The sequence below is a fragment of the Jatropha curcas genome, chromosome 11 (genome assembly GCF_041381405.1).
Source record: "Jatropha curcas cultivar XTBG-Jc1 chromosome 11, XTBG_Jcur_1.0, whole genome shotgun sequence".
NCBI classification, from domain to species: Eukaryota; Viridiplantae; Streptophyta; class Magnoliopsida; order Malpighiales; family Euphorbiaceae; genus Jatropha; species Jatropha curcas.
The window spans coordinates 24,290,026-24,303,419 of NC_143161.1; the positions used below are offsets into that span (position 1 = coordinate 24,290,026).

General features: G+C 33.0%; 2 protein-coding genes across 3 annotated transcripts; one reads left to right on the forward strand and one right to left on the reverse strand.

Annotated features, from left to right (window-relative positions):
• Positions 1 to 626: 626 nt before the first annotated feature.
• DPMS2 (dolichol phosphate-mannose biosynthesis regulatory protein-like protein) lies at positions 627 to 2,697 on the forward strand. Of its 2 annotated transcripts, none has more exons than XM_012225670.4 (3): positions 627 to 1,037; positions 2,102 to 2,213; positions 2,294 to 2,697. In XM_012225670.4, the coding sequence occupies exons 2-3, from the start codon at positions 2,124 to 2,126 to the stop codon at positions 2,444 to 2,446; spliced, it is 243 nt and encodes an 80-aa protein (XP_012081060.1). In that variant the 5' UTR covers positions 627 to 1,037; positions 2,102 to 2,123; the 3' UTR covers positions 2,447 to 2,697. The 2 variants fall into 2 exon arrangements, with proteins under 2 accessions (XP_012081060.1, XP_089572879.1); XM_089716753.1 differs by lacking the exon at positions 627 to 1,037 and adding an exon at positions 1,269 to 1,592.
• Positions 2,698 to 5,556: 2,859 nt separating this feature from the next.
• On the reverse strand, positions 5,557 to 6,564 carry LOC105641184 (Calcium-binding EF-hand family protein). Its single transcript, XM_012225672.4, has one exon. The coding sequence runs from the start codon at positions 6,401 to 6,403 to the stop codon at positions 5,909 to 5,911; it is 495 nt and encodes a 164-aa protein (XP_012081062.1). The 5' UTR covers positions 6,404 to 6,564; the 3' UTR covers positions 5,557 to 5,908.
• Between the last annotated feature and the right edge of the window lie 6,830 nt (positions 6,565 to 13,394).

A 13,394-nucleotide genomic window follows, 5' to 3' on the forward strand; every position in this document is an offset into this window, starting at 1 on the left:
CTTTTTTTTTTTTATCACCATCTTCCCCTTTCTCCACTAATTCTGGCGGCGACGGCGGTGACTATGTGTGATAGCCAAATCTCCAATCAACTCAATTTTATTGCACTTTCAGTAACTCCGGCGACGACGGTAGTGGCTATTGTAACCTCCTTTGTTTCCTTCAATTTTCTCTCAATATCTAAGATTAAGTTTTGGATTTGATGGGATTTGAAAAAGGACAATATTTGGATTCTAGTGTCTTTATAGGTTTCTTAGTTTGAGTTTTAATTAAAATTTAAAGGGAAGATTTTAGAGATGGTGATGCTTTGTTGGCGTTGATTTGCCATTGATGGCTGTGGAGCTTAGCTATTGAATTTGATTGTTGAAAATGGGGAGGAAAAAGACGTGCTTGGTTGAGAAGCAAATGACCTTTTTGGTGGATGTCTAGAGGTCTAGACCTAATGTTAAAGTTTATATTGCAAGTGAGGGCATTTTCGAAATTCTATAATTATTGGACGGAAAAATTATTGATTTTAAATGGAATGACTTTTCTATTAGCGGGATTAAAATTTAAAGACCTTGAAGTTGATTTTTGAAAATTGGTACCCTTAAACATTAATTAGGCCAAAATTTAGGACTCGGATTATTATTTTCCTTCTTTGCAACGAGGGAGTATATATTTTTGATTTACGAGGAATTTGGCTAAAAAGTTCATTTGGGCAATCTGGGCTAATTGAACATTTTTTCCCTTTTTTGTTTTTTCTTTTTTTCCCCTCCCCTCTTATTGCACTCTCTCTTCCCCCACTTCGTAACTCTAACCCTAGTCTTTTCTCAATTTCACTTACCTTTTTCTTTTTAATTGTTCCTGTGATTGCCTGCAACCAAATTCTCGTTGAAAAATATAACCGAAGCACCTAATTCTAATTTCTCGATCCGATCAAATCCTTGTTTTTCGCATAGCGTAAATAGAAATTTGAAACTGATCGGAAGAACACTTGGCTGATAGATGATGGATCCTTTTACAAACAAGAACTAGAAAGCCATCCGTACATTTGAAGGTAAGAATTCACCTTTATCCATAAGAATTCACCTCTAATTTTACTCGGAGAATATTTATTTTGCTCTTTTCTTGTTATTTAGCATTCGCAACACGGAAGTAGACAGACTCTTCTCCTTCTTATCTTGCTTTTAAATGTTTCTGTTCGTTGTTTGTAGATGCAAATGATATTAAAGTTGACATTGTTTAACCGCAAATCTTATTTATCATTTTTAATCATATTCGATTTTTGGTTCTTTCTATTATGTTAAAACGAATTTGAAATGTTTCGTGTACCAGTAGGTTAGTGTGGTGTTGAACTTTTCATTCCTTCAAGTAAACTGTACTGGAGAAAGTGAAAACTAAAATCTTATTGCTGTTCTTGAACTGATGAATCCTGTTCAGTTACGATTTTTGTTAATCCCTGTTTTGATTTATGGGTTTGAATGCTGAATAGAATCCAATTTTTCATCAGGCTGCAAATTGGGTTGGTTATACTTATTACCTCAGGTTATTGTTTTAGTTTGACAATGATAATGATGACGTTGATTGGCACTTTCAGGACGCGGCAGGCTTGGTAAGGCAAAGCCTATTTGCCAAAATTTATGTGGATGATCAAATTTTTGGCTGTTGTTGTGTAATTTATGGTTGTCCCAAGTTTTTCCTCTCCTAAGTTACCCCTTTTTTTATTAGATTGATGATTGCTTATGCAAATTGAGAGGCTCCTCTTTACAATGATAGTCTAAAGAACATACTCGGATGTATTTGGTGTTCTGGTAGTAGAAAGACCCATAAAGTAAAATTGATAGATTCTTTTATGCTCAACAAATTTTAGGGCTCATATTTTTGAGTACAAGCATTGAAGCTTTAAGGAGAAATGATTCAGCTTAAATGGGCATTGAAGATATTGTTTTCCTTAGTCACACCTGTTTTCCAATTATTTACCTCCTGGTTTCTTGATCTATAAGCTTTAGCATGCAGTTTCTGTCTTTTCTGTTTCCTTCTCCTTTCTCTTGCCGTTTTAATTTCGCCACACTTGTTAGAGAAGTTTGTTGTTGTTATTTATTCACACTTGTTTTTTCACAGGTTCTATCAGCCACTAACCAGCATGGAATTAGCTGACAGAGCAGTTGGATTTTTTTTATCATTTATAAGTTTATCTATCTTCACCTATTATACTTTCTGGGTTATTATTCTGGTAAGTAACTTCTCATTGTCTTGGTTTTGTATCCCTACACTTTGCAAACTTTATTTTAACATGCACTTTTTGTCATGCAGCCATTCGTCGACAGCGATCATTTTATCCACCAGTATTTCCTGCCACTGGAATTTGCCATATTGATACCTTTAGTTGCTGGGGTTGCGCTTTTCTGCTTCTTATGCGTGTTTGTTGGAATTGTGATGGTTAAATCCAAAAAGAAGAAAGCATAATGAAAATGCTGTTGCCTGTCTCCATTTATCCTTCTAAATTCTAGAACTCCACACCTTTCTTTCTCATTTAAACAATATCTTTGTCATTAGCATGAAAATGTTTAGCAACATGTTTAAACATTTTTTTTTTTTTTTGCAATAGATTTTTGCTCTGAAGTCTCATTTATGTAATTGACTACTGTTTTAGTGTCCTGACAAACAAACTATTGCCATGTTTCATTTCTGAAATAGTTGAATTGTTGATGACATAATTCTGCTGTCAAGATTCTAGTCATATAGAAGGTCTGAATATGAACTACTATTTCCATTTTTGAGCAGGGGGAAAAAAAAACAGAAGGGATGACTATCATTTCACAGCTAAATTTGTTGATGTTATTGGCTGTTCTTCCATCATTATCCTTTGCCATTCAGCTGCAATTGCTAAATGACTCTGGTTTTTAAGTACTAAAGTATCACATCAGCTGCAATTGCTAAATTATCCTTGAGTTCTACATCCGTCGAACTATATAGTTGCTCTATCCATTTTATGGGTTTTTACCATTAAAACATAAGAAAAAAAGACTTTAATACTCTAGATTTATCATCCCTCATCTGGCTTTGTTCCTGTTTGTCTCTCTTTCTAGGGTTTTGACTTCTGTCTCTTTCTCTTTTGCAAGGAATACTTATACATTGGTTGATTTTCATCAACCATGGGTCGATCCTCGATCCTAGCGAGTTAATAGAGTTGGCTCAGCCTAATTTTGACAAATACAAGTGCTAATCCTCTCTCGTGATCAACTGCACTCTTCTCTCTAAAAGAAGCTGTGACTATTTCTCATCTCTTGAACAGACCTCTAAAGGAAATCAAAAGCCCTAAAGCATGTCTTTTCTATTCACCTCTTTTCCTTCTCATTTTATTTGTTAGATGATTGCCCATAATTACTTTTGCCAATAGTAACTGCTAACTGCACTTTCCATCTCATTAAAAAACATCCTCAACAGTAGCAATAGAATTTGTAAGCTAACTCTTGGAGAAGATGAACGAGAGACTACAGTAATGACAATGTATTTGGTGGGTAACTTTCTATAATATCATAATTAATTTTAAATGAATAACATAAAAGATCTTTTTCCAAACCTGAGTAGTTAAATCTCTTGGAACGGTGTTCCATTTGTTTATTTCCTTAATTATTTTTTTTTGGGAGGAAATTTCCTTAATTAATTTTCAAATCATTAACTAGTCTTTTTAAATTTCTTGAGCTATAAATGGAAATTATTAATTATATTTGAAAAATTAATTCACAGATTTTTTTAGTCATTATACTTGTTTATGTTTTTTATTTGATTTGTTCGTTAAAAAACATATTTTGAATTGTTCTTAATATGCCATTTTGTAATTAAGGACAAAGTTGTTATTTTAAAAGATTCATCTCACCTCTCTCTTACTTTTTCTTGTATTTTAACAGAAAAAACCTCTAAATATGATGGAAGGGCTATATAATCTAACGAGGTAAACATTGGAGATGATTGAAATATTTTACCAAACAATTGGACTACTTAATTAATTTGGTAAAAAATCAGGGACAAAATAATAAGTTTGCTTTTTTTGTGTTTGGATTGAAAGCAAGGTTAATTAAGATTTAATAATCTTGTACGACCGAATACATAAATTCACCCCTTAACTTTTTTAATTTAATCTTGTAGGTCCTAGCTTTTACTTTGACCCATCAAATACTTCATCTTATAAAAGTACATCTATTAAACACTTTAATTTTCAAAATTATTTTATTAGACATTTTAACTTACAAAATTAGATCAATTAAGCACTCATTAAAAATTTGAAATTTATGAAAATTATTGTTTCAAAAGTTATGTTACTACATATCAAGTCGATATTTTACAAATAAACGTTCAAAAGCTAAAAATTATTGATATTAAGCTCGAAATGTGTTTAGTATTATCAAAATTTACAAGTTTAAGTGCATCAAAGTTTAGGGTGCCACATGTAGGGCTATACATGAGCCGTTTTAACTCAACCCAACCCCAGTGATCTAACCCAACCCAACGGGTTTGAAGATATAATAGGTTAGATTGAGCAGATCATCTTTATAATTCATGAGTCGGGTAACAGATTTACTAGATAAATCTACAGACCCAACCCAACCTATAAATAATGTCAAATAAATAAATAAGTGTGTGTGATTATGAATTATCTAGTTAATTTGATTTGATTTGCAATTTTGAATATAAATATTAAATTATTTACATATTTAGAAAATATTGCCTTTTAATTGCTTTTTTTTTAATATATAAACTTGTTTTGAATTGTTGCTATTGGAATCTATTATAGTCTAAAATTTATTGTATACTTATGTCACTAATTTTTTTTTTTTTTTTGATTTCACTGGTTGTATTAGGAAATTTAATTTTTCATTCTTGATTATGATGATGATAATAATAATTATATTAAAAATTTTAATTTTAATATTGTTATTGGTATATATTTATAGTTTGACTCAATTATTGTATGATTAAGTTTTAAATATATTTAATCTTTTTAGTAATTCCTCTTAAATAATTATATTTTATTTAAAAATATTGTTATTATTATTATTGTTTATTTGACTGCGGGTAGATGTTGAACCGTACTCAATCCAACCCATTTATAACCCATGGATTCATGTATTTAATGAGTTGAGTTGAGTAAAAAAAATCACTAATCCACGCATACAAATTAGGTACTTTAAATCAATAAATCCGACCCAACCCAACTTACGTGTAGCCTTAGCAATATGTTAAAGTTGCAAAGTTGAAGAATAAATTTATATATTCAATCAATCTTGTATGATTTTGCTTAAAGATATGAGAAATATTAAGATTACAAAAATACCCTTATCGTAAAAGAAATTATCTTCTCGAAGGAAATTGTGATTTATGCATATTAATTCATTTCGTTTTAAACTACATTTTTAAGGATATCAATAAAAATTTATTAAAATTTAAACAATAATAATATATTTTATAATAGTATAAATTATTTATATATTAATATTTTGATTGGCAACGAATTAGCAGAAGCAGAGGTAAAGGAAACAAAAAGAACATATAAAAAAAAAAATCAAATAATAAAATTAGAATATAAATAATAAGTATAAATTTGAAATTTTAGAATATGACAATGGACAATTTTAGAATACAAAATGTTTTAACCCATGAAGAATGGACCCATAAAAAAAATCTTATCAACCACACTTTACCACACCCAACTCTCCAAACCACCTCCCAAATAACCTTCATCCAATCAAAGGGTTAGGGAGGAACCATTACCTGCATAGGTACTTTCTCATAATTCTGATCTAACTGACTATCAAAATTTCTGAATCATTTTCCATCCAATTCTAAGAAATGTAAATCCTAAGATCTTACAGTCACAAATTAAACCCTCACAATTGATAGAAAAGAAAACACATTGATGACAAAAGATCAAACCCAAGAATAATTATCAAAAGCAGCAAAAGCAATAGCCTCTGAGAACTCTTGAAAACTTATCATACCGTCTCCATCTGTATCTGCCTCTCTGATCATTCCAGTCAACTCTTCCACAGTAAGTGCATACCCTAATTTAGCCATGGAATGAGCCAACTCAGCTGCTGTGATAAACCCATTTCCGTCTCTATCAAGCATTCTGAAAAACCTTATAATCTGCTCTTCACTGTACGGTGAGTTCTCCGGTAACAGTTCCGGCACCACCGTTGCTACAAATTCTGAGAACTCTATTAAACCATTGTTGTTCGTATCTGCATTTTGGATTAGGGTTTCCAGTTGTTCAGGGCATGATTCGAACCCTAATGATCGCAACAGTGAGCCTAACTCAAGCTGTGTTAGATACCCATCATTGTTTCGATCGAAAGAACGAAATATTCCTAGCAACTCCGCGATTTGTTCATTGTCTAAGTCCATTGTTTGCATGTTGCTCATCTTAACAAAGAGAGAGAGAGAGAGAGAGGGAGAGAGAGAGGAATTATAAATTCGCTCTGAGGAATTATAATTCCTGCCTATTTTTGTGATTTGGTTTCCTTAATACATCTGTGAGGAAAAAGGAACAGGTCAAAAGTCAAAAAAAAAGAGACATGGTATGGTGGTGGTGGTGCCAGCGAGAGTTGGAAAATTTTGAGATTAAAATGCTATTCCTCACCCACTTTCCTTTTTCATTTACTTTAAATTATAAAAAAATATTTCCTTTTGAGGAAAAAAATCTTTATTTAATATGCATCTCTTTTAACAAATATTTTACTATTATTATTATCAAATATTAATATAAATAAAATAATTATTTTTCAAATATAATCCATTAATAATAATATCAAGTATTATAAACATTCATATAAATCAATTATAAAACTTAGCTAATAAAAATTTATATTCTTTTGAATAACAAACTACAATTAAAAGATTTTCCGTTGGAGAATAATCAATGTATATAGTAACAATTAATCCATTGATTGATTTGAAAGGCAAAATAATTTTTTCGAATCTTGATCTTACAAAATATAACGATACAGATAAGTTTTTATCAATAGTATCAATAAAGGAATAAATCATAGTACCAGGTTTTTTCAATTGAAGATTCATATCTGTAGATCTAAAATCTCTAATCAAATAAAATCAAATATCATATTTTTATTTACTTTATATATTTTAGTCAATTCTGTAGTTTTGCTTATATTATGCTCATATTAAAAAAGAAAAAAAGAAAAAGAAACTGATTGTCGACTTTTTATAGCTGTATTGACAGCAAGGATACGTTGTTGCATGGCCAAACTTATGAAGTATGGAGTATATTTGGACTCGTTTTACACCTAGTTTTTATTTTTGAACTAAGAGCTTCATATTTTTTTTTTTTTTTGTTGAAATTTAAAATTTATTAATAATCCAGGAAAAATTGAGTAAGAAGATCCAAACTAACTAACCCAGATTAATAGGTCTATTCATAGACGGACCCAGTATAGGGCAAGGCGGCAATGGGCCCCCCTAATTTTTTTTTTTTTGAAAAAATTGATATTTTGGTAATATTTTATCTAAAAGGTTAAACATTTTTCAGTTGACGAATCTTTTGTGACTTTGTTTTTTTTCTTAATTTTTACTCTAATTACTTAATACTCATTGTAAATTTATTAATTTTCATCCGCATTTTAGTCACCTTTATTAGTGTTTGGAGTTTGCAATCACATGGTATTTAGTTCCTTCTCATTCCTTGTGAATTGAAGAAATTTGCTTCTGGTGAAAATGATGAGTTTTTGACACGAGACTTTCAATTCTCTAAAACTTTTATCTATAATTAACCCACAAATTAATCTTCCTTTTGTTATTTTAACCCAACTAAGATTTTAAATTTATTTTTATACATAGTACTAGTTATCATTAATTTTGAATTTTTCCCATTGGTTTTATTTAAAATCATAACTATATACTTAATTATATACATGGAGTTTTTGGATGTCTTTAGAGACTAACTAATACATTATTCAATCTAATGCTTTTCATTTTTTTTAAAAGAAAAATACATGTAATTTAGGCGGTTTAACAAATTAATTTTGGATATTCAATATTGTATTCATCCTATTGTAGTATTTAACAAATTAATTAATTTTGCAAGAGATAATATGAATTTTTAATTGTATCTAATGACAAACTATTAAAAAGTTTACTTCATAATAAAATGAGGGAGGAACTACTGAATGATTGTTTAGTTACTTATATTGAAACAGATGTATTTATAAATATTGACAATGAAATTAGTATATATTTCAGTTAATGAAAAATTGACTAGGTTTATTGAAATTTAATTATAACAGTTTATTTGCTTTTTGTAAAGAATTCTCATTATTTATATTTATTTTATATATTATTTCTATAAACTATATATCCTAAGTGTACCCCTCATGGAATTTTTTGCGTACAACGCTGAATCTATCCCATACACCCAAAACTAGGATTCAAATGTTAAGTGAAAAAACCTGAAATTGAAATCAACAAGAAAAGGAGGAACATTCCTCCAAATAGTAGGACAAGCGTGAGAAATAGCAATCCTAGCTAAAAAGTGGGCCACCATATTACTTGTCGACGCATCCATCTAGCAACAAGACCAATGCCCTCATTTAAAAGAACTTAACAATCTCAAATAAGGTTATCATACTCATTGTTAGGGATGTTTGGAGAAGCAAGACTTTGCCATACTTCCCTACAATCCACTTCCAAATCAACCTCATGAAAACCATTCTTATTTTAGCCAACTAAGGGCTTCCCGAATAACGATAGCTTCTGCAGTTTCAGGAGCAAAATACCCAATAAACCATGTAGAAAACCTAGCAAGAAACTGTCCATATGAGTCCCGAAGGATAGCACCACATGTGACGCAGAATGGTTACGTGAACGGGAATAGACGTTTATACTCCGTCAGGAGTTGTGATCAATGGCGTTTGATCTGACAAATAAAATAGAGAACTAAGATCACAAAGAGGTTTATTGATATGAATAATGATCAAAGATTAATGAATTTGTTCATAATACAAAATAACCTATTTATAGATTTAGGTTTAAAACATTAAAACCCTAAAATAACACAAAAAACTTAACTAGACAAAACCCTAGTAAGGGCGGCGGCACGGGCGTGCTTGAACTCTCAGGGGCTAGCACAGGGCATGCCTGACTAGACACGGGTGTGTTGGAACTTAAATCTTCATGGACTCATCAGCACGGGCATGTTAGACATGGCACAGGCGTGCTAGGGCTTCCAAGGGTTAGCATGGGCAGGCTAGCTGTGGCACAGGCATGCCTGTGCTTCTTGTCTTGGGCGTGTCTCGCGTCCTGGACTTTTAGAGTCTGGAACGGGCGTGCTGGATATAGCACGACCGTACTCCTTCTTCTTGAATTTGCAGCGATCCAAGTCTTCCATATACTTAAGTGCCAGTTGCTCCGCATCAATCCCCTCCACTTCAAAAGAACTGGACCTCGAGTGATCATAATCGGAGTAGAAAGGAAAGAAATCAGCAATACTGAAGGTCCAAGAAATCTTCATATCTTTGGGAAGGTCAAGTACATAGGCATTATCATTAATCTTCCTGAGTATCTGAAATAGGCCAATCTTTTTCGAGTCAAGCTTCTTCTGTCCTCTGCCATGCTCCTTGCGAAGATAAACCATGACCCTATCACCAACAGTAAAAGATTTATAATGTCGGTGTTTATCAGCTGCAGCTTAATATTTTTCATTGGCAGTAGTGATGAATTGTTGCATTTGCTTGAATACCTCCGCGTGCTCGATAGCCAAGTTATTAGTTGCAATGCTCTTTTCTACATCTGCTTGAAGGGAAAGAAGAACAAGGGTATGGGTTGGTACCTTCCGGTAAACAATTACAGACGGAGACATGTGACATCCCGGCTCGGCAAAGCGATCCTAAGAGGGCGAGTAGAGTGAAGCTCCTGGCTAACTTCTAGGATGGCAGGCTAGCTGGGGTAGTGGAATGTGGGACATAGGAATGAATCGAATCATATATCGAAAAGGGGGAAACTAATCATTAGAGGTGCCTTTTGGTGGAATGGCTGGAGAGTTGGAAGAACTCTAGGGTTAAGCGTGCTCGCTTAACAGAAATCCTAGGATGGGTAATGTCCCGGGAAGTTTCCCATTTCATCTGTAGGATAAAACCGTGCGGATCCTGCCAATCTTGTATGGGGGATTCAGCTTGATCCAAAGCGGACAATTCCTCTAGTGATTAAAGTCGGGCGTGACAAGACATCTTGGTGGAGTAATGGATAGCACTATTGTATGCAAATTCTGCTTGGGCAAGAGCAAGATCTCACATCTTCTTCTTCTCACTGCAAATGCACCTAAGAAGATTACCAAGAGTCCGGTTCGCCACTTCAGTTTGTCCATCAGTTTAGGGGTGAGCGGTGTTGCTACAGTGAAGTTGAGTGTTGAATCTCTTCCATAAAGTTGTCCAAAAGTGAGGTAGAAACTTTGTGTCTCGGTCAGATGTGATAGTTTTGGAAATCCCATGCAAACGAACAATCTTCTGAAAAAATAACTTTGCTATGTGTCAGGCATCATTAGTTTGCTTGCAAGAGATAAAGTGTACCATCTTGGCGAACCTGTCTGCAACGAAAAAAAATAGAGTCAGCTCCGCGTTGAGTTCGAGGTAAACCCAACACAAAATCCATGGATAAGTCCTTCCAAGGTTGTTCCGATACAATCAATGGAGTGTAAAGACCAGTGTTTTGAGAATGGCCCTTTTGTGTCTGGCAAACGGAACATTTTTGTACTAACTTTCCTGCTTCCTCTTAACTGTGGCCAATAGAAAAGAGCCTCCAAACCCGCAATAGTTTTATCACGGCTGATAGGTGTTATTTTTATATTATTTTTAATATAATTTTTATTAGGTTTTTTAATTACTTTAATTAGTTTTTATTTAGTATTATTTATGTTTTTGTTCAAAGCTTTCTTGAACCATATTTCACTTGATCTTAAGGAATTTTATAGGATTTTTTATAGAAAACTAGCCAAAAATACAGAAATGACCGTACCCAAGCCGTGCCAGATAGCACGCCCGTGCTGAAGACAAGATTTTTGCATTGGGCTGAGAATGTCAGTTCCAGCCCATACCGCTTGCATGGACCTGCATGAGATGCTTTTCTGATGTACCAATAAAGTTTAAATCCTATTTAGACACTGGGAGAGTCCTAATTGGGAAGAAATATAAAGCCGAAACAGTTTCCTATCTCCAAAAGATTTCTTACTTAATAAATATTCACTTTCCTAAACGAACACGAAGATATTCCAGAAAGTCTATATAAATAGAGAGACTAGCCGAAGTAAAAAAAAGGGAGCCATTCATTGTATATTCCATCTCTTGTTCTATTATTTTCTACATAGTTCTCTCTCTCTCTCTCCAAGACTTCAAGCATTCAAGATTTGTGTCAAGATTCAAGGAAGCATCCACGTTATTTGTTGCCTAGTTTTTATTTCTAAACTCTTAATCTTGTTTTTACTTTTCATTATTCACATTGATTATGGAATTATTTTCAAGTTTAATTGAGTTTTATTTAATTACTATGTCGAACTAAATTCTCGTACTAGGGATTTGATATAACTTAATTTCTTTTTTAATTTATAATATTAGATTTTCTTTTCTTTGTTCAAAGTATAATTTATTATTGAACTTTATGCTTCCAGGCAGAGTTTCTCCCCTGGATTGATTTATTTCATTAATCATTATCGGGAGAAGGGTTTTTGATATGAATAGGGTAATAAATTACACGAGAATAATAACTTGATGCGGAAGCTATATGGTTTGACTCATGGGGGTTTTCATAAGTTAATGACCTTAGGTTATGAATTTACAAAACAAACCAGAAGACTTAATGATTTAATTCATGTTTGATTGCGCTATTGGAAGATAGGTAATTAGACCGGATTAAAATAGCTAACAATACATCAGGAGAGCTTGTTAGTGATTTTAAGGTTGTTTTTCCTACTTGAACAATTAAAATTGATTAACGAACTAATGAAATAAATTGGATAGAATTAAGTGAAGTCAAAATCCCTAGTAGTTTTTAATCATTGATTTCTTTCCGTCAAATACTGTTGGTTGATTTCTTTTTGTTCTCTTTTATTTGTTTAATTTAATTTCTTAAAATAATTTCCCTTATTGCTGTTTAAATAATAGTAGGTTAACATAATTTTGGTACTTGGTATACAATTCCTGTGGATACGATACTCTACTCATTCTATATTACTTGTTGCGATTTCGTACACTTGTGAAAACCACTGTCAACGGCCCAGGTGTCCACTCAATCCTCCACCATGGACTTCTCTAATTAATTTTTCCTTGAGGGAAGATCGAGGGATGCATAGCCTATTTTCTTTGAAAAGGTACCCGTTATGCACTAAGAAACCGTCGGTAGGCTATTTAGCTTCAATCTTAACCTATATGTCAGCAAAGTCTTCATCTAAGACATATAAATATTTAAGAAATTCAAACCCCACAATCTCTTGCCTAATTGTAATCAACAAAGCTGTTCTCCTGCTCAAAGCATCCGCTACTGTGTTGCATGTACCCGATTTGTGTTTGATGACATAATGGAAAGCACCAAAATAAGTTACCCAACGTGCATGCATCTTGCTCACTTTCTTTTGAGTTTGAAAATGAGTTAAAGCCTGATGATCAGTGTAAATAATGAACTCACGCCCCAACAAATAGTGTTCCCAAGTCTTGAAAGCTCAAAAAACTGCATACAACTCTTGTTCATAAGTAGACCATTTCTGCCTAGCTTCATTTAACTTCTCACTAAAAAATGCAATAGGCTTTCTAGATTGAGACAAAACACCACTAATTCCAATCCCACAAGCATCACAATCAACCTTAAACAATTTATCAAAATCAGGTAAAGCAAGAATAGGGCCGGAAGTAAGCTTATCTTTAATTTCTTAGAAGCTCTTATTTGCAGCTTCAGTCCACACAAATTGTCGAACTCTCTCCTTCTTCAAGCAATCTATGATGGGAGCGATGATGCTGCTAAAGTTCTTAATGAACCGCCTATAGAAAGTAGCAAGACCAAGAAAGCTGCGAACTTCAGTGATGTTCTTGGGAATAGGCCAATTTCAAATGGCCTCAATCTTTCTGTCATCAACATGAATTCCTTTCGAGCTAATAATATATCCTAGAAATAGAATCTGCTCCATCATGAAGCTGCACTTCTTAAGGTTGATGTACAACTCATTTTTCTGCAAAGCATCCAACACCCGTTGAAGTTGTTGAAGGTGTTCTTTCTCGCTGTGACTGAAAATTAGGATGTCATCAAAATACACAACCATAAATTTGTGCAAGCAAGGACACAAAACTTGAGTCATAAGTCGTATGAATATGCTCAGTGCGTTAGTCAATCCAAGCGGCATAACCAACCACTCAGATAATAC